The sequence below is a fragment of the Galeopterus variegatus genome, unplaced genomic scaffold, assembly GCF_000696425.1.
Source record: "Galeopterus variegatus unplaced genomic scaffold, G_variegatus-3.0.2 Scaffold3851, whole genome shotgun sequence".
NCBI lineage: Eukaryota > Metazoa > Chordata > Mammalia > Dermoptera > Cynocephalidae > Galeopterus > Galeopterus variegatus.
Window position 1 is genome coordinate 192,146 of NW_007729962.1, and position 21,049 is coordinate 213,194.

At 48.5% G+C, this 21,049-nt stretch overlaps 2 protein-coding genes across 3 annotated transcripts in view; both read left to right on the forward strand.

The window, feature by feature from the left end:
• The window catches only part of CADM3 (cell adhesion molecule 3), a 30,583-nt gene extending 16,245 nt beyond the window's left edge, over positions 1 to 14,338 (forward strand). Inside the window, exons 2-10 of one of the 2 annotated variants that reach the window (XM_008586143.1) lie at positions 2,617 to 2,718; positions 4,771 to 4,911; positions 5,422 to 5,574; positions 6,271 to 6,408; positions 6,883 to 7,053; positions 9,501 to 9,591; positions 10,030 to 10,199; positions 12,860 to 12,985; positions 13,883 to 14,278. In XM_008586143.1, coding sequence (XP_008584365.1) covers positions 2,617 to 2,718; positions 4,771 to 4,911; positions 5,422 to 5,574; positions 6,271 to 6,408; positions 6,883 to 7,053; positions 9,501 to 9,591; positions 10,030 to 10,199; positions 12,860 to 12,985; positions 13,883 to 14,001 — 1,211 coding nt within the window. In that variant the 3' untranslated portion in view covers positions 14,002 to 14,278. Of the gene's footprint in view, positions 1 to 2,616; positions 2,719 to 4,770; positions 4,912 to 5,421; positions 5,575 to 6,270; positions 6,409 to 6,882; positions 7,054 to 9,500; positions 9,592 to 10,029; positions 10,200 to 12,859; positions 12,986 to 13,882 lie in introns of both variants that reach the window. The other variant, XM_008586144.1, reaches the window with a different exon arrangement.
• A 3,501-nt stretch (positions 14,339 to 17,839) lies between these two features.
• LOC103601721 (atypical chemokine receptor 1-like) lies at positions 17,840 to 19,628 on the forward strand. The gene is made up of 3 exons (XM_008586145.1): positions 17,840 to 17,901; positions 18,406 to 18,690; positions 18,880 to 19,628. The coding sequence occupies exons 1-3, from the start codon at positions 17,881 to 17,883 to the stop codon at positions 19,576 to 19,578; spliced, it is 1,005 nt and encodes a 334-aa protein (XP_008584367.1). The 5' UTR covers positions 17,840 to 17,880; the 3' UTR covers positions 19,579 to 19,628.
• Positions 19,629 to 21,049: the final 1,421 nt, after the last annotated feature.

The following is a 21,049-nucleotide window of genomic DNA, read 5'->3' on the forward strand; positions in this document are numbered from 1 at the left end:
TGGCTGCCTATCTCTAGAGGTTTTGAGATTAAATGAACTCATGGTTGAAAATCCACTCTGCAAACTGAATGTCCTATACCAAGTTACAAGATGGCTATTTACTCATTTCAGCAAAGACCTATTTCAAGCTTACTTTGTGCACTGGGTACCACTACTGTGGGTTTGAGCACTGACCCCTCTCTGGCTTCTCCCTGTTCTTCCACCATCCCAGGCCTTAGCACAACCAATTTGGTCTCCTACCATGTGTTGAGGTAGCACACCCACAAACACACAACCTAGAAAATGATATGAAACACTCACCAGCTTCAGGTTGCTTCCATCCTTGATGCCCACAGAAGGCAGCAGGGTGAGGGGCTGGCACCCTGGGAGAGCCTTTCTGCTGCATTTAACAGCCCTGGTCCTCTCCCTGGCCCTTTTTCCTTGTCTCATCCCCTTCTTTCTTGACTCTCTTCAACACTTCCCTTGTCCCTCTACCCTGACTACTTCTCTCTCCCTGTTACAGTGTTTCTGCTTTCTCTGCTTTACTCAGTCTACCCATTTGGACATTAGTGCTTCTCCTGTTTGAAAACAGTAATTTCTCAAATCTCCTGGAAGATGTCTGTGAGGAGCAGTGGAGAAGGGAGATCAGTGAACCTCCGAAGCAGTATCTGAGAGCCCTATCCACACGCTAGGATTCTCTCATTCATTCTCTCTCTCATTCATTCGCAACTATTCCTTCTTCCCTTACTCCAGTAAAAAAACCTCTGTACACCCTACACTTCTTTCCAAAAATAAAATGATTTCAGGGGAATATATTACTCAGAATAAAGAGGTTCTGGAAAGACACAATCAAGGTAAAATTCTTCAAACAGAACCAGTGACAAATGGATTACTATGGTATTACTGTGGTTAAAAATTGGCATAGAGCTATGGTAAATAAAAGGTTCCCCAAACCTTTCGTTGAGAGATTTTAGGAATATATCACTTCTAAATTTACTAAGCCAGCTCAGTCATTGGCACACTAATCTCGAAATCATAGTTTTAATTCTCAAGGTAGATGATTCCCCCCCCTTTCGCCTTTCTCTCCCCTCTTTCCCTTTTCTTCATATTTGGCGATCCTCTCCCTAGTCCTGACCCCTCTCTTCTTCAGGGAACCTAAGCCCTTGTCCCACTTCCCTTTTTAGTCTCGACACCCCCTTTGCCCTCTCTTGGTCCCAGCGCCCCCTTCTAGTCCTTACCTCTCCCACGCGCCTGTCCCCCGCCGGCTCTGGAGCTTGCTGGGAGAACTGGCGAAGTTTTCCGGAGACTCCGGGCCCAGGGCACGTAGCAGCTCCAGACTCTGCTCCGCAGCCAGTGACCTCACTGAATTTCGCGCTCCTGATTGGCTGCTTCAGGGCTCTCTGGCGGGAGACCCTGAAAAGATTCGCATGGCCAGTTTCTTTGTCTCTCTGCCTCTCCAGGTGGGGTTGGGGAAATAGGCCCGTGTGACACTACAGTACTTCACAGAAGAGTCTAAAAGATACCTATAGTAAGAGAGGAGGTGACTCAGGCCCTGGAGGTGAAGAGGAAAGGGGTTTGGTCCTGCCAGAGGAAGGAGCAGAGTCTGTGATGTAGAGGGCTGAGAGTGGAGTAGGAAGATTTAACAGAGAACTTGAGCACCCCACAGAAGGGAGGTGAAGAGGAAAGGGGTTTGGTCCTGCCAGAGGAAGGAGCAGAGTCTGTGATGTAGAGGGGCTGAGAGTGGAGTAGGAAGATTTAACAGAGAACTTGAGCACCCCACAGAAGGCAACAGTCTGGGAAGGCCTGGTGCAACTTTCAGCCCTAATCATGATCTCTTTCTTCAGTGGTGGGGTGGAAAGGGGTTTGGTCCTGCCAGAGGAAGGAGCAGAGTCTGTGATGTAGAGGGGCTGAGAGTGGAGTAGGAAGATTTAACAGAGAACTTGAGCACCCCACAGAAGGCAACAGTCTGGGAAGGCCTGGTGCAACTTTCAGCCCTAATCATGATCTCTTTCTTCAGTGGTGGGGTCTCACTTTGAAACAAACAGAGCTTTGGATTTGGAATCAGGCATTTAATTTCCAGTCTTTGTTCTATTTGTATGACCTTGGGCAGGTCATTTCATTCTGCTTGCATTTGGCATACTGCCAGGGTACTTATTTTACAGGTTTATTAAAAGGATTAAATGTGAAAGTATGTTATTTATTAAGCCTGTAGTTATTTTAGTGGATAATACGACATAGCAGAAAGAATCCTGGCTAAGGAATGAAAAATCTTCAGTTATCTTTCAATTTTCTTTAGTGACCTTCACCAAGTTACTTTTAACCTTTCTGAGCTTTGTTGTCCTCATCTGTGAAGTGGGATAATGGGGCTGGATGATCTCTTTGGCTCTCACATTATATGATTGACTGATAAAACTTAATATCCTCCTTTAATTCACCCCTTAGAAGAGAAGTCACTTCCTTTTCCAGGAGTCTAGTTAATTGCTTCCCTTTGTGAGAAACCAACCTTCTCTTATGTATCCTCATGAACCTACTTTTATGGGGGCCTAGCCTCTCCCACCTCCCCAACAATGACGGGACAGACCCAAACTGTAGCAGTAAATATGCAGGGCTCATCCTTGATGGAGATTCTCTCCCCAGGCTACTGGCAGGAGCAGGACTTGGAGCTGGGAACTCTGGCTCCACTCGACGAGGCCATCAGCTCCACAGTCTGGAGTAGCCCTGAAATGCTGGCCAGTCAAGGTGAGAATCCAGGTCCCCTCATCTCAATGTCCCTCAGCCCCCTCACTCATCTTCATGTCACCTCCCACTCATGGTGCCATCACCCCGTGTTCTCACTCCCTCATTACCACACAAATCTTTCTCCTGTCCTTTTGACATTATAGTTCTCAGTGCTGCAACCACCAACTTCTCTTGCAACTATTCCTTCTTCCCTTACTCCAGTAAAAAAACCTCTGTACACCCTACACTTCTTTCCAAAAATAAAATGATTTCAGGGGAATATATTACTCAGAATAAAGAGGTTCTGGAAAGACACAATCAAGGTAAAATTCTTCAAACAGAACCAGTGACAAATGGATTACTATGGTATTACTGTGGTTAAAAATTGGCATAGAGCTATGGTAAATAAAAGGTTCCCCAAACCTTTCGTTGAGAGATTTTAGGAATATATCACTTCTAAATTTACTAAGCCAGCTCAGTCATTGGCACACTAATCTCGAAATCATAGTTTTAATTCTCAAGGTAGATGATTACTTGAGAAGCATTCCCATGGAAAGAGCTCTACATTGGGAGGCAGAACAGAGTTCTAGTCCTGACTAGGATTAGTAGACTGATCTGCTCAATCATTTCACCTCCACTGTTTCATTGCCCACATCTGTAAAATGAGGGAATTGGATTCCATATCCCTAAGATCTCCCTCAGTGCTCATTTTTTCAATTGTAAACACTAAAATTAACCACCAGGCTTTGTGCTCTAGTTTGGTAACAACCTCCCCGAATGGTTGATGTTTGGTATCGTGTCGGCACGTGCCCCTTCGCCCCACATCGGCTCTTCTCTGCTAGGAGCGCTTGTTGTACATTTCTTGGAAATGGAGTTCCAGTGAACAAGAAAGAAAGTGCCAAAGGAAGCCTGGGATAGTTTTTAAAATGCTCAGTAGAGGAATGTAGGAAGTTTAGTTTCTTGGTTTCCTATTCAGAGGGGAGCAGTGCTGGTTAAGTAATTTCAGGCCACAGAACAGATTTTATGGATGTTTCAGAATCAGAACTGGAAGGAGTTATTTATTTTAGATTAGTTTTCTGGAGATCGGTGCTATTGGGTCATAGAAAGTCAGTTCTGAAGATGAGTGGGTCAATACTGGGAATCAGACCCATGTTGTGGGGAATATGGAACAGTACTGGGTGGAGGAAGCAAGCATCAATGAGTCTGAGAGGCTCACAGCTAGGCCTGACTGGAAGGCACATTTGGGATGCAAATGGTTTATCCATAAGATGCCTATTGTCCTTGTTTGTTTTGTTTTGTTTAACTCGACTAAGGAGAGGGGGAATAGAAAGCGTATTTTCATCCCATTGAAGATAAAACTTTAGTTCTCCACTCTTTAAAATGGTAGCAAGATGGTGATTTGGGTTGGGAGGTGGGTAGTGCTAACTCTGAAGGGAGTGTGTGAAGGGATTTGATTGAAGGGAAGTTATCATTAGAAGACTAGAAAAGTATGTCAAAATGTTTCTGTTTTTATTTTTTATATTTTGTTTGTTTGTTTGTTTTGCAGTTTTATCAGCTACCTCTTGTGGAAATGAATGTACAACCCAAGGGCTGGTGTGGCCTTTTCCCCATTCTAGTTTTGGGATTATTTCTCACAACTGCTTATCCTGTTCTTACTCTCATATGTAGGTGGTGGCAGGAAGGCAGAACACAGAATGACAGATATGTATGTGTGTTTTCAAAGGTGAATGGTAGAACCATATCAGAAAAGATACACGTGGAGTGGTATGTACAGATTTGGGGTGCTTTTATTCATCTAAATGTTTGTGGCTCTGTCAGTTCATTCAGAAAATATTCAACAGGTGACTCTGGTTTTTTTGTGTGTGTATTCAAAGCAAGAAGAAATAAGGTCTGTTTCCCCTCCAACACCACCACCACCTCTATTCCTTCCCCTGTGAAGCTTTAAGAGTACTCAGAGAACTTGTGTACACCAAAGCTTTTCATGGTCTGAATTAGATGAAGTGGACTTTGGCCCAGAAACAGGTGGAGGGGCTAGGGGTTCCTCAGTAAACTAACCCTACTCTACTCCTGCAGACAGTCAGCCCTGGACATCTGACGAAACAGTGGTGGCTGGTGGCACCGTGGTGCTCAAGTGCCAAGTGAAAGATCATGAGGACTCATCCCTACAGTGGTCTAACCCTGCCCAGCAGACTCTCTACTTTGGGGAGAAGAGAGGTAGTATCCCTTGAGTTATCTGTCTCCTTGGGAACCATGGCCCGGGAAAGGGGAATGCAGAACGTGAGGAGAACTGTTCCTATAGTCCAGAGGGTGAGAAACATGGAGGTATGCTATTTGAGGAAGCGACAAGCCATGGGCTTCTCAACTGGTACCAAAGAAGCTTCAGTATTACAGCTCTGAGCTAGACCATGCATAGTCTTATAGGGTCGTGGAGTGACTTCACCCCAAAGGTGCCCTAACAGGCTGCTGATGTCAGTGTCGCCCAAGGTATCTCACAAGGAAGCACACAAGACCCAACCTACTTTTCTGAGTATCTCTTAGACTACTATGCCCAGTGGCCCAGAAAAGTGGCTGGATGACCATAAGACCGCTCAAAGTCAGGAGCAGGTTTTTCCCCACACTGCTCCACCATACTAGACCCTTTCCCTAAAGGAGCTGGCCTGGGATTGATAGATAAACATAAAAGGTGCCAAGAAACCTGGCTTCCAATTCTCCCAATTTCCCCAGCCCTTCGAGATAATCGGATTCAGCTGGTTAGCTCGACTCCCCATGAGCTCAGCATCAGCATCAGCAACGTGGCCCTGGCAGACGAGGGCGAGTACACCTGCTCCATCTTCACCATGCCTGTGAGAACCGCCAAGTCCCTCGTCACTGTGCTCGGTGAGGCTCCCAAACCCCAGTGTCTCCACAGCTTGCTTTCTTGCAAACAAACCTCCCTAGGTGGGCCCCTGAAGCAGTCTGGAACCAGGCAAGTCTCCAAGCATTTTGGAAAAGTTCAGCCTGTGTTTCCCTTGCAGTGAGATAAAATGCAAAGAACTAGGTTCGAATCCTTTCTGCTCTACTTACTATTTGATCTGGGACAAACCTCTTACTTTCTTTGAACCTGAATTTCCTAACTTGTAATAGAGGGATGATCATGTTCAGTCTACCTGTCTCTCAGGATTGTGTGTGGGAAACATGAGATGTGCATGCAACGTATAGTTATAATTTCCAAGACAAGTACTACAGTTACTTACATGTTCTCAACTTTATCCTGTAATTCAATTTCCTTCTTTGCATCCCTGAGTCTCACACTATTTCTATTGCTGCCTCATTGTGTTATGAGGTGTCGAGTCACATATCACATCTCAGGTATGGTATATCTCCCCACTACCATATCTCCTCTCCCAGGTCTTCCCTTCTTGTCCTCAGGGAGGAGATCAAAGAGAAAGATGATTTCTCTAGTTTTCTATCTATCATAAACCAAACTAGAAGCAGGTATCCTGACCCCCAAAGAGGCCACCTCTACAGGGAGAGCTGAACTATGACTTAATGGTGCCTCTCCTTCCCATTCTGGCCATCCCCTATTCATGGCAGGAATCCCACAGAAGCCCATAATCACTGGTTACAAATCGTCATTACGGGAAAAGGAGACAACAACCCTAAACTGTCAGTCTTCTGGGAGCAAGCCTGCAGCCCAGCTCACCTGGAGGAAGGGTGACCAAGAACTCCATGGTGAGTACCCGCTGCCTCAGGGTTACAGGAGGAGGTCGTACTGGGAAGGGGAGTGTGCAGAGAAAGAGAGAAGGGAAGGACTTGTCTATGTGTGTGCACTTAAGGCATGATAAAGAAAGAGATTGGGGCAAGAACTCCATGGTGAGTACCCGCTGCCTCAGGGTTACAGGAGGAGGTCGTACTGGGAAGGAGAGTGTGCAGAGAAAGAGAGAAGGGAAGGACTTGTCTATGTGTGTGCACTTAAGGCATGATAAAGAAAGAGAATGGGCGATTGACAGATATTTTGTGTACACTTGTGTGTGTGGATGTGTGTCGGGCCCACATTCTCCCTGTGTGTACATATCCATTTCACAACTTTCTAAGTTTGTCTTACTTGAGACTCACCATCTGTATGTCTGCAGTGGGGCCCACACGATATCTGTATGTGAGGACTCACTCTGTGTGTGTGTGTTTGTGTCTGTTTCTGCACTCTAGGGGAACCTACCCGAATACAGGAAGATCCCAATGGTAAAACCTTCACTGTGAGCAGCTCAGTGACATTCCAGGTCACCCGGGAGGATGATGGAGCAAACATCGTGTGCTCTGTGAACCATGAATCTCTAAAGGGAGCTGACAGATCCACCTCTCAACGCATTGAAGTTTTATGTATGTCATGGGCTTGGGGGTGAAGAAGGACCAGGTATGAGATGGGGCATGGGGAAAGGAGAGTGCAGATGACTGTACATGAAAAAATGTGTGCACATAAGAAAATAGGTAACAGCTGAGACAGGAGGTGGTGGGACTAGGCCAAGGGTTGGAAAACTCTTACAGTAAAGAGCCCAATAGTAAATATTTTAGGCTTTGAGAGCCGTATGGTCTCTGCCTCACCCATTTAACTCTGCTGTTGCTGCAGGAAAGCAGTCACAGACAATATGTAAACAAATTAGCTGAGCTATGTTCCAATAAAACTTTATCTACAAAAGCACACAGCTGACAGGATTTGGCCCAGGGGGTAAGTTTAACAATCCCTGGGCTAGGCTGGTGTAGTGCCACTAGATTGTACACTGTAGTGGTAACTGTAGCAAATCAGGAGTTCCAGGATGTGGTTCCTAGTCTGCACTTACTAGCTGAGAGATGTTAAGAAAATTCCTTTACCACACTGAGTTTGATTCTTTATTTGCTAAACGATGAACATGGGGATCACCGAGACTTCTCAGTCTAACATTCTATTATTTTAGGAAAATGCTAGCTGAGAGATGTTAAGAAAATTCCTTTACCACACTGAGTTTGATTCTTTATTTGCTAAATGATGAACATGGGGATCACCAAGACTTCTCAGTCTAACATTCTATTATTTTAGGAAAATATGGATGGTAGGAACACAGTCTCTCTGGCATCATTAGTCCCAGATCTTTTCCCTAGTGAGCACTCCCTATTTGCCCCAGCTCCGCGATTTTTTCTTGGGATTCCAACCTGAAATGGCCACTGTCACTTTCACTACTCCTAACCTTTCCAAAGACTGTCATCCCCTCCATAGAATCTGTCTGTACTATAGACAGGACACTTCTGAGAAGTTTGGAAATCTGGAAATTTCTCATCTGAGGAAATTAGGAAATTTTCAAAAAGAACTTTTCTGGGAGGAGGAACCAAGAAAAAAAGAAATACTAAAGTGTGAAGACAGAAGATCCTCATAAAATAGTACATTTATTATCCTAAATTATCTAAAAGTTGGACAGTTTTAAAAAATTACTAAAGCCCTTAATCTCCTTCTTATGGGAGACCCAAGTCCGATTACTTTTCCTGACTTTAATGTTATTTAATCAGTTACTGGGCCCATCACTCAAACTTTAACCTGAGGTAGGAGTGGGTGTCACCACCTGTCCATTTGGTAGATGCTCAATCGATCTGCAGACAGACAAGCTGGGGATTCCAGCCACCACATCGTTACTTCCTAGCAGTATTATGTTGACCAAAACATTGAATCTCTTTATGGCTCCTACTTACTTCGCTGAGTTATTGTGAGGATAAATGAAACAACAATGTGTATGAAAGAGGTTTGTAAACTTCAAAGGTCTATATTGCTGTAAGGTGTTTCTCTAATGATTAGTTCTGGTCTTGGGCTCTTCCCCCCCTAGCCCTGGTCCATGGCCAGGGCTAAGGAAGGCCCTTTCCTGTCTGATCCCCAAAGAGTCATCTCTTAAATGCCAGACCCTCTGGCAGTTACTCTCCAGGGGCCCTTTTAGTCCAATTGTGATCAGCAGTTAGTCAACAAATACCATACTCCAGGCCCTGTGCTTGAGGTCTCTATGGCTGTGGGTCTTGGAAAACCCATTGCCTCACCTGGCTTGATTCTTTGTCCTGTTTGATTTGACTGAAACACGTTCATTAACTGGTTGTTCAGGTTGGCTCTATCCTTAGGGGAAGCTCAGCCTCTTTATCTGTTGTTCCCAACCAGCATCTGGTTGTATTGTTCTAAGCGACCATCTGGAGCTAGCCTCTTAAGCAGCCCTTTGGCGTTGATGACATATGCCATTATTCCTTTGCAGAGCCCATCTATATTGTGTCAGTGCCTTTTTGCAGCCAAAATCTGACCCCCATCTCTTGCCGTTTCCAAGCTTTCTCTTCATGTTTGGACTGACCATTCAAAATGATGTTTTGTGTTCAAGTGTTGCTTCCAGTTCTAAACTCCCTTGCTGGGCACAGAGAACTGAAGGTTGTGAGCTCAGTAAGTGGCAAGTTCAGGTTTATTTAGTCTGTCAAAAATATGTATTAGGTCCCACTATGTGCTAGGCAGTTTGCTAGACACAGATGAACCACTTTTAGCCTTTCTCACCTCTCTGTTAAGATATTCCTTAGGGCCCCACCCAGACAGACCCCCCCTGGAATCATATCACTATGGAGTTACAATATAACAAATCCCCCCACACTTTTGATAGCAATAGTGGTCTTTGCTCACAAGAGGTAAGGGGAGGAAAGTCTTTGTTGACAGTCTCTTGGGCTCCTAGGACACTTAGGGGTAGAAGCCGTAGTTTGTAGCTGGGTGATTTCAAGAATAAAGGGAGCTCCTAAGTGGTGTGGGGAGTTTTGCGTTGACACCATTTCCTTCTCCGCAGACACACCAACCGTGATGATTAGGCCAGACCCTCCACATCCCCGAGAGGGCCAGAAGCTGTTGCTACACTGTGAGGGCCATGGCAATCCAGTGTAAGAAGATCCATTTCCTGGCCTCTAATATATCTCCACCTCTCAGACTGTTAGCTTCACTTAGCATCTCCTTCCCATCTCCTCTGTACTGTCCGAACTGAGCCCCCTGTTTCCCCAACTCTGTCCTGCAGATCTGTCCTGATTGTTTCTTCTGCAAAGCAGCAGAAGTGGGGAGGGGCTGCTCCCTAGCTTAATCCCTGAGGTTCCCATAAGGAGCCAAATTATAGTAAGATATAAATTAAGAAATCCCCATCATCCCCAGAATGAACTCCAAGAGGCCACCTGCCCCTGCCTCTGAGTAGGTTGGTGTTTCTGGCCCCTATAACTTACTGTCACTCATCGAACAGTTCTTAATTCCTCTGCTCCCAGATATTTTTTCTCCCTTTGGCTCCGTGGCCTACGCTCTTGTGAACACTTTTGATTTGTCTGCCTCAACAGCCCCCAGCAGTACCTATGGGAGAAGGAGGGCAGTGTGCCACCCCTGAAGATGACCCAGGAGAGCGCCTTGATCTTCCCCTTCCTCAACAAGAGTGACAGTGGCACCTACGGCTGCACAGCCACCAGCAACATGGGCAGCCAAAAGGCCTACTACACTCTCAATGTTAACGGTGAGCCCTTCTCAGATCTCCCCTGCCAGCATTTCCTTTCTCTGTCCATCTTACTTGAGAGCAACTACTGATAGCATGACTGTGTGGGAGCAAAAGGAAAACAGCCTACCATTGGAGGGCCTGAGGACTTAGGCTCTAGATCCACTCTAGAATGTGTCATAACAAAAAGTCAATAGAAGGGGGGCTCTCATCTGTCTTTGTTTAGCAATGGTGGCCTGATTGATGACATCCTCCAACCCCTGCACTCACTTAATAACAAGAATAATTCTGCATTTAGAGGCCATAGAGCCTTTCAGCTGCAGATGTGGATGCATGTCCCTCTCCAAGGGGCTATTCTCAGAGTGGCTTCTCCTATGACTGAATATAGGGTGCATGATACTCTAACATTTCCTTTTCTGTAGACCTCGGGCACATTAATATGGACCTGGGCAGAAAAGAGAGATAAGCTTGTACTATGCTGAGAGATAGTCAGAATCTTTGCTCAGGTGCCAAGTCTTCTGGAGGGACCAGGTGATGCTTCTTCTCTGAAGTTCTTCTCAAAGCTGTGACCACAAAACCAAGCCTCTGGAGAAGTGACAGGCTAGCACAGAGGCCCCTTTATAGAGAGTTGGCAGGAGATTTTTTGAAGATTACAATGGCAGTGAAGTCCTGCCAAAAAGTCTTATAAGCCTTTCCTCAGAATAGTGGAAATGCATTGTTGGGGGATCTTCAGAGGTCCCTTACTTAAAATACTCATTAAAGCAGCAAAGGGGTAACAACCAGTCCTCCCAGGGATAAGAGGTCCAAGTTCCTGGGACCAGGATGTCTGGATGGGTGATTCCAACTACAAGGGCAGACCTCAGCATGTGGGAGCCACTTCAGCACAACAGACAAGGCTATTGTAAGATGCCAGGAGGAAGGACAATGCACTGAGGTTCATTTTCTGCCCCCAGATTTCTCCAGACTAACTGTAACTATGATTGGCACTGAAAGTTCTGTGCCCCAGCGGTCCATATATCTTGCTAATCTCCCTCCACTCCGTGCTCAAAAGCCCAGCACAGCGAGTAGTTTGACTGCTTCTGCTTCCAGTGCTGACGCCTGGTGGTGGCAGGAGTTACTGCATCCTCCTCCGGCAACATCCTCAGTGGGCCTGAAATGATATTAAATGTAGCTCTACCTAGAGACAGGGACCTGTAATTGAGGACACCAGAGGTCGTTTTGGCCAAGGAAACCTGTACTTTTCTTCCATTTCCATAGCCTCTGGAATAATTATCCAGGATTGTTTTTCAATGTGAATTGTCTCTCCCGTACTTCCGGGGAGAAAGACATTGTGTAAACTCGCTCGGCTTCCTGCAAGTTATACTATCACATCCACCCCATCATACCACAGAGTCCCAAGGTCCGTCCTCTCCCTCCCTCCCAAGCAGAGCATAAAAAACCACAGTACAAATGTTTTATTTTCAAATAAGGCACAGACAGGCAAGGAACAAAAAAGCTGGCCCAGCCAAGCCTGAGAGGACATAAGGTAGGAAAGACAAACTATATAAGGAATCAATGAGGCGTCAGGACTCAAGCTGAGTCTGTGGAAAGCAGCAGCTCTCCCATGGGTGGGAGAGCCATATCTATGGCTAATGTAATTTTGATACACCAGAACTGCGTCCTGGGCCTGTGCACTTGTCCTCAGATATTTGGGACGCTGACTGTGGCTAGTGCTGTCCTTGCCACACCTGGCCCAGTCTGTGCTGTGGGAATTTATCTTTTGCATACATATGGTGCTGTGGATGACAGATTCTGTAAAACCGTCCAATGGCACAGATGTCACCATCATGGGGAAAAGCAATTCAGTCCTTGTTCTTCCCACAAACTTTTAGATGGTGGCAAAGTGAATGTGGGGTTCCAGTCCTCCTTGTTGGGACAGGCTAGAGGATTGAGCTAAATTCCTCTGCCAAGAAGGAACACTGTTCTTTATACAAGGTTACAGTCTATTATATTTCATAAGGTACCATCAAAGTGCTTAGTCCCTGGCTCCATCAGATTTTCACTGCTCCTTCCCTATTTGATCTCAGGGCAGTGGGTGAATAATCTGAGAAGCCCCCTAGAGCAACCAGCTCAGAATTATCAAGCAGATAGGAGGGTAAGAGGACATGAGAGATAGGGAAGGAACACTTTCAAAATCCAGAAATGGGGGGAAGGGGGGGAGAAAGGACAGGAAGAAAAGAAAGGAAAGAAAGATTATTGGGATTAAAGCAATGGTCTTTGACCAAGGTCAAGATTTTGTGCCAAAAACTCAACTTGGATGGTTGGGTGTGAGCAGACTTATTTATTTATTCATGAATACATCAATGTTTTAAAACAATTACTATATTCCAGGAACAGTGCAAAAAACTAGAGCACAAAATAAGGCATATCCCCTTTGCTGAATGATGCTGTTCCCTTGTCCCGTCCTCTGCTGTGTAAGACCACCCGTGACCAAGTCAGAATGCTGTAAGATAAGGGTTCTCCCCGGATCTGACTGTGTACATCCCCGTTCCTCCAGACCCTAGTCCGGCATATCCCCTTTGCTGAATGATGCTGTTCCCTTGTCCCGTCCTCTGCTGTGTAAGACCACCGGTGACCAAGTCAGAATGCTGTAAGATAAGGGTTCTCCCCGGATCTGACTGTGTACATCCCCGTTCCTCCAGACCCCAGTCCAGTGCCCTCATCCTCCAGCACCTATCACGCCATCATTGGTGGGATCGTGGCTTTCATCGTCTTCCTGCTGCTCATCCTGCTCATCTTCCTTGGCCACTACTTGATCCGGCACAAAGGTCAGAGGCATGAGGGAAGCACCAGGAGAAATTGGGAGGTGGGAACAGAGATTCACCAGAGGCAAGCAGGAAGAGAAGCTGCAGGAATGGGCCTTTGGAGACTCAGTCAGCCCCTTGGAGTGTGTGAGAAAGAAAAAGTGCAGCCAACCCCATCAGTGCCAACCCTGTGATAACCGAGCACCACCAGCCCTGCAGTAAAGCCTGATGACTTGGCAATCATCCAAGTGCATTCAGACCTTCCCACTCAGTCAGATGCTGCTCCCAAGCTACTCTACCTCTAGGGTCTCTGCTGTAAGACAGCTCCCGAAACTGCACCTCCGTCCCATTTCTTTCTGTACTTTCTTCCTTTCTATCTGCTTAGCTTCAATCCCTTCTGTGACCTCCTCTCTTCTTGTCACCACGTGATCTGTTTTCTTTTTTCCCCCTTTTTTCCCACCGTCCCTCCTGCACACATGCCATCTCTCCAGCCTCACCTAATATTCCTCCCTCTCAGACCCTCTGCTGTTATGACTTCTAGTCAGTAGCCTGACCCCACGGGCTGATCAAATGTAAGCCAGATCTCAACTGCATTGCTCATGAAGCTGTTCACGGCACCCCCCCCCCACCAGCTTGCACACGCACACACGCACATACACCTCTTTTTATTTTTATGTTTTGGCCTGTAGCATAGATGAGATTCTAATTAAGGACAGGATTTATTATCCACTGGGAGGGGTGTCAGGTGAGGGCCATTGGCAGCAAAAGGCAAATTAGATAAGGTGGGGTTCCCTGCTGAAACTCTATTCAAGAGAAACTTTACAGGGGCAATGTGTGAGTGGGTGGGCAGGAAAGGGAGCAGGGTGGACTTCAGAGGTTTGGGAGCTGCTCCTGAAAGGAGGAGCCTCTGTCTCCCCACAGGAACCTACCTGACACACGAGGCTAAAGGCTCGGATGACGCCCCAGACGCCGACACGGCCATCATCAATGCAGAAGGCGGGCAGTCAGGCGGGGAGGACAAGAAGGAATATTTCATCTAGGGGCGCCCGCCCACCTCCTGCTCATCCCACAGGCCCCATGGGGACTGCTGGGGCCGTCACCAACCTGGACTTGTACAGAGCGACCCCAGGGCTGCCCCTCCCGCTTGCTCCCCTGCCCACCCACCCCCCTGTACAGAATGTCTGCTTTGGGTGCGGTTTTGTACTCGGTTTGGAATGGGAGGGAAGGGGCGGGGGGGAGGGGAGGGCTGCCCTCAGCCCTTTCCGTGGCTTCTCTGCGTTTGGGTTATTATTATTTTTGTAACAATCCCAAATCAAATCTGTGTCCAGGCTGGAGAGGCGGGGGCTTAGGGGTGAGGAAAGCAAAAACAAAAACAAAAACAAAAACAAAAGAAAAAGAAAAAGAAAAAACAGAAACAAAAAAGCAAAACAAAAAGCAAACTGGAGTGTTAGGAGGATAATGAAGGTAGAGGGGAAGGGAAGGGAAGGGAGCGGGGCTGGCTTGGAGCTGGGGGCTCTCACCAGCTCTCCTTCCTCCGCAATAGAGCAGTTTCCCAGACTTCTCCAGGAGCAGGAGGGTTGGGAGCAGGGGCTGGCGGTGGCTTTTCCTCTGTCAGCGGGGAAGCCGTCGCCACCCTAACACCCCTCTTCCATCGCAATGGAAAAGAGGTGGACGGGGGAGTCCCGGCGGGGGTGTGAGCAGCAGAAGGCACGCAGCCACGCAGAGACCCAGGTCTTCAACAAGGGGAGGACGCGTGTGCCTGAAAGGAAGGGCAGACCTGCAGGAGCATGGCGTAGGTGGCGGCGGCCACATCTGCACAGGAGCCGCCCTTGGGGGACGGCAGAGCGCAGCTGCCCCTCCGCTACGCTGGGGCCCGAAACGCGGTTGCTTCCTCCGAGAGGGCCCCGCACTCTTACCCAAGACCTGGGACTGTTGCATGGCAACCAGCCACGCCACTCACGGAGTTGCTCAGCAACTGCTCCTCCCCATCTTGTGCCGCCCTGCGTCCCCTTCTCCTTCCCACGCCAGCCCTCAGCAGCCGGGCAAACTTAACAACAAAAATACTAAAAGGCGCTTCATTGCACTGAGCTGTTTCCTGCCCAGACTAAGGGAATAATGTGAACCGTGTGCGCGTGCGTATGTGTGTGTGTGCGTGAGAACAGAGGGTCGAGGTGGGCACGTGAAGGAGGGCTTTGGGAGTGGAGGATGCCTAGCCAGGGTCAGTCCGTCAGGACGTTGCTCCATCCTGCTGTGTCTCATGCCGCCCCCCGTGCCCATCCGTCTTGGAGAAAGGAGCCCCAGGCTGTGTTTTTGCCCAGCTGTCCGTTCCGTCTCCCCCTGAAACTCAGAGTATTCAGGCCCTCTTGGTTTCCCTCCTCCGAGCCGTGGAGTCAGTGCCACAGCCTTTGCTATGCACCCCTCAGGCAGCTCCCTGGCGCTGACCCTGCAATGACCTTCCGTCACTTGTCACTTCTTTTTCCATAGTCTGCACCCAGTGAGTTGAGGGCTGGGTCGCACCCCCGCTTTTGGCTCTCTGTCTTCCTTCTCATGCCCCTCCCAGCTGGTTGCCATGGAGATGAGGTTGCTCCCCCCTCCCCGCCCCGCCTCAGACCCAGGGTGCCCTCTGCACCACTCGCGCCCTCCTCTGGAATGTCCTCCCTGCTTTGACAACGGACAGGCAAAAAAAAAAAAAAAAAAAAAAAAAAAACCCGGGAGGCTGCAATCCGAGAGTTCCGCCTACCCTCTTCAGTTCAGGTAATGCCTCTGAATCTTCCAGCCAGACGCTGGGCAGGGCCCTGGGCACCGTGCGCAGCCCCTCACCTCCGCAGAGGCCCCTCCTCTCACAGCAGCAGGGGAGCCTGGGCCCCAGGCCTGCCAGGCTCCTTGTTTCCCAGCACCCGCTTTTGGGAAAATGACGTTTCCTCTTCGAGCTGAACCACTCTGTCCATATTACACAGAAGCCATATTTGTATGGGGGGCGGGGGGAGAGGGGCCTTGTGCTGTGTGTGTCTGTCAGTTGGGGGGAGGGTGCAGGGAGGGGATCTGGATCATGTATCTTTATAATCTTTCTAACTCTCCTGTGCTAATCTCAGAGGTGCCACCCTCAATATATCTGGATTATCCGTGTCGTTGGGCTGCCTCCTTTCTGCTGCTCTGCTACTACCGGCATGTGTGTCTGTTAAGGGCTGTTAAGGGTATCCCTTGCGCCTGGTGCTGGTACCTCAAGGGTGACCTATCCATGCCATACCACTCTCCCAAGGGCATATATGTGTGGAAGCAACATCACGCTGAGGGAGAGAAGTGTGTCCACCCCCTTTTGCTGGGCCCTTGCATTCCACAGTGTCTGCAGTGGGGCTCCTGACTGCTCCCCCAGCCCCCGGTCCTGCCCTGCCCAGCTGGAAAATGCTGAGATGGAGGTGGAGACAACATCAACACTATCCGGGAGAGCTTCACCAAACCTTCGCCAAACTCACTCTGTAGTCCCCCTCACGCTGAACCTGGAACTTGAGATAGTGCCCTGTGAGAAAAGAGGGAAATCTCTACAAGGTACCCGTCCTTTTGCACCTTGGTCTGAGGTGCTTTGTCCCCAGGTACCCTTATTTGAATGGGGCAGAAGGTCCTTGACAGAATTGGGGTTAAAACATCCCGTGTATTCTTGGACAAATGAAGCAGGGTTCCCTAACCAATCCTCTCTATCTCATTGTTCTGACTTGGACACTCCATGGCTCACCCCTCCCAAAGTCCAGGCTACGTCTCCCCAGCTAGGAAATAAAATGCAAAGAGAAATGATGAGACAGCAGAGATACTGGGAAAGCCACTGGGGAAAGGGACTACAGAAGAGAAGAGGCAAAGGAGGCTTAGGAGAATCCACCTGCAGGGTAGATGCCCTTCCTGCCCGCCAGAGAGATATAGCAGTTCTTCCCCTATATAAGAAACTTTATATATTGCTAAGATACCAGGCTAGTGAAGCAGTTCCAGAACCATTATGTCCCCCAACAGAAATATGAACAGAGATTACCCCGTGGGCAACCGTCCTATCTTAAAATATGCCATCCCATTGTCCCCCAGAGCTGACTTTAACTTGTCAGAGTGTTCTGCTTGGTATGGAAGATGCATTCACTGCACCCATAGGTGACTAGGCAAATGCCCAACTGTTCCCTAAAGCAGCTTTGCTGTGCAGCCTGACAGCCACCCCCAGCCCTCCCTCCTCTCACACTGAAACACCCAGACCTAGAGATAGCAATACACACACCCAGACTCCCACCCAGCACCTCACACACAGATATGTGCACCCTGACACACAACACTCAGGCACAGATAAATAAGAACATTCTCATACCCAGTCTGATACACACAAAGAGCCCACACCCACAATCATACCCCTCAGGTTAGACGGATCAACCACCAGCACCATGAAGACCCCTTCCCACAAACACATCGCTGTTGAACTGCCTTTCCTTGGATCAAGTTCAAGCGGATAGTCACCCGCTGCCCTTTCATTCCAGCTTCCCAGCACTTCTCTTATCTTTGCCTCACAAGTCACCCCGGCCCCTCTTCCTTCCTTGTGCTTGAAGAAGCTCTTGTAGCTGGAAAGCCCCCTGGTTTCCCAGCCTCCCTTTCCACCTTCGGGAAAATGCCCACCTCCTGGTCCCCACCTTCTTCCCTTCCAGAGTGCAATCCCCATCAGTCCAATCCATCTTCAAAACAGGAAGCCACAGGCTAGTGCCCCATGTAGGCCTGAGGCTTGGCAGGCAGTGGGCGTGGAACAAAGGCTTCCTGAATATACCCCCACCCCCCACCACATGGCCCTGCCCAGAACCTGATGGCCCTCATTAGTCCTTGGCACTTATCTTGGAACCACAGCCACCGACAGAGCCACCCCAGACTTTCTCTCTGCCTGCTCTGAGCTCAACAGTGCCATGGGGAACTGTCTGTACCCGGTGAGTGTGAGGCCAAGCCCCACAACCTCTGACCTCTTTGTCTCCCATTCTCCATTCTGTTTGCCCCTCAGATCCTTCTTTATACCTCTTCCCTTTTCTCCTCATCTCAAACCTTTCCTCCTTGTTCTGTCACTTTTAAAAATCTTTTTTTCCTTCTCTCCTTCCTACTCCAGTCTCCTAGCTCCCATTACTTTCCTTTTCATTTGCTTTTCAGTCAGTTCCATCCAGGCAGCTCATTACCTCCCCTCTGACCTCCTCCTCCCACTCCTCCAGTCCTTACCACTACCCTTCCTGGCTTTTCCTTGACTCTTGCACAGGTTCCTCAGTATCTGTCCTTTATCCTTTTCCACCAACTCCACTGCATCTGGCTTGCACAGCTCCATTGTTCTCCCAGCCCATGCTCCCCCTCTGCCCTCCCCCACCCTCCCCTCCCCCCAGATCCCAAGAGACTGTCCAGTGGAGTAACTAGATGCCCTGATTGCCCGCTCTGGGTATGTCCTCTAGGTGAATCCCTCCGTCTTAATGGATGAGAACACAAGTCAGATAGTCTTTGAAGGATACAACTGGAGCGAATTCTATGATGAGAATGAGTCCCTTTCCTATGACGACAACCTGGAAGCAGCCGCCCCCTGCCACTCCTGTAACCTGCTGGATGACTCCTCACTGCCCTTCTTCATCGTCGCCAGTGTCCTGGGCATCCTCGCAAATGGAGCTGTCCTCTTTGCGCTTATCAGACCTCTCTTCCACTGGCAGTTGTGCCCTGGCCGGCCTTTCCTGGTACAGTTGGCTGTGAGCAGTGCCCTCTTCAGCATCTTGGTGCCCATCTTGGCACCAGGGATAAATAGTGCCCACAGCACCACCACCTTCTTCATCGTCGCCAGTGTCCTGGGCATCCTCGCAAATGGAGCTGTCCTCTTTGCGCTTCTCAGACCTCTCTTCCACTGGCAGTTGTGCCCTGGCCGGCCTTTCCTGGTACAGTTGGCTGTGAGCAGTGCCCTCTTCAGCATCGTGGTGCCCATCTTGGCACCAGGGATAAATAGTGCCCACAGCACCACCCTGTGCCAGCTGGGCTATGGGGTCTGGTATGGCTTGGCCTTTGCCCAGGCTCTGCTGATAGGATGTCGGGCCTGCCTGGGCCCCAAACTGGGTGCACACCGGGTCTCAGGCATTACCCTAGGGCTCACTGTGGGACTTTGGCTAGTGGCTGCCCTACTGGTGCTGCCCATCACCCTGCCTAGTGACACTTCCCACAGATTCTGCTCCAGTAGAGGCCTGGGGACTTGGCAGTCTATACACATTGCAGCCTGTTTTGCCATCTTCATTGTGTTGCCTCTGGGTTTGTTCGGAGCCATGGGACTGAAGAAGGCACTGGGCAGGGGGCCAGGCCCCGGGGTTGATATCCTGTGGGTCTGGTTCATGTTCTGGTGGCCACATGCAGTGTTTCTGGGATTGGACTTCCTAGTGAGGTCCAGGGTCTTCGTATTGCCAACATGTCTGGCCCAGAAGGTTCTAGACCTGCTGCTGAACCTGGCAGAAGCCTTGGCAATATTGCACTGTGTGGCTACGCCCCTGCTCCTGGCCCTGTTCTGCCACAAGGCCACCCGTACCTCCTTGCCCTCCGAACCCCTCCCTGCAAGATGTTCTTCTCATCTGGACACCCTTGGAGGCAAATCCTAGCTCTCTTCCCACCTGTCAACCTGAATTAAAGTCTACACTGTTTTTATGAAGCAGATGGTTTCTTATTTTGTCTGGGGATAAAGAGGAGAGGAAAGAGAATGGAGAAAGAGAGACATCTCGTGCCAGTCTTTCCTGCCAGGGTCTGTTTCTCTAGCTGGCCTGGGGAGAGAGTGAACGAGCAATAAACATCCTCAGGGCACACAGATGTTCTCTTGAGGTGTGGGGTTACTGCCATCTTAAGGGGGAAGGGAAGAGCAACTAGAATGTTAGAGCAGCAACTAATCCTAAAGAATGAGAAGAGATGGCTTAGCAGGTCAACAAAGGAGAGAAGCTGTTGCAGAGCGCAAATGGAATAGGAAAAGGAACCAGAGAGAGAAAAACAGACAAGAGTGACAACAAAGCCTGGAAATGTATCACCTCCTCCTATCTGACCCGTCCAGACTCTCTCTCTGTCTGCCTTTTACCTCTTCTCCGGCTTTGTTTATAGATCAGGGTGGTGGTGGGGAAGGTGGGAGAAGCATCCTGGAGGACGTTATGTAGTATGGGAAACATACCAAGATAACTTAAAAACTACTTTTAGGAGTCATCTCTCACAGTTTCCTTAGCATGACTCTATTCCCATTTGTGTGTGTGTGTGTGTGTGTGTGTGTAGTGGGAGAAGCATCCTGGAGGACGTTATGTAGTATGGGAAACATACCAAGATAACTTAAAAAACTACTTTTAGGAGTCATCTCTCACAGTTTCCTTAGCATGACTCTATTCCCATTAGTGTGTGTGTGTGTGTGTGTGTGTCTGTCTGTCTCTCGGTATGCTGGAACCTACATCCACGTGAGATGCGTGCATGCAAGAAGAGTGTGTTCCACATGCTTGCATCTCTGTCAGCATCTGCACTGCACATACCTGTGTGTGTGCACTCACCTCTCCCAAGGCATTTCCCCCCACGTAATTCTGTGCCCATCCCTGTTCTCAAGATATAGAATCAGAATTTATGACTCACTTCCTGCCCAAATGAGTTTTCTTTACCCTGGATTTCGTGCCTAGTCTTTTCTGTGTAGGATGTGTAGAGGGAAGAAAAGATCAAGAAGTTGTGAAGGTTGGAGAACTTACAGGGGGAAGACCTGATCTGATTTAATTTTCTGCTTAGAATTCCCTAAATTTTTCTTTCAAACCCTAGCTTTTGAAATAAACCTTTATTTCCCACTTAACTCTTTTCTTCCTCTTCCACATTATATCCCAATATCCTGGGCACTTCTTCCCCAAATATGCCCCTGAAACTCTGGCTGCTTAATCATGACCTTGGTGGCTTTTACTTAACCTCTGCTCAGCCAAGTTTAGGTAATGATTGAAAGGACAATGAGTAAGCCTCTCTTCCTAAGGGGTACAACTTTTACCACCAACAAACTCAACCTCTTCCCAAGAGGTCACAAAAAACTGTGATCCTCCTTCCAACTCAATTAAAGTCTGGGGAAAC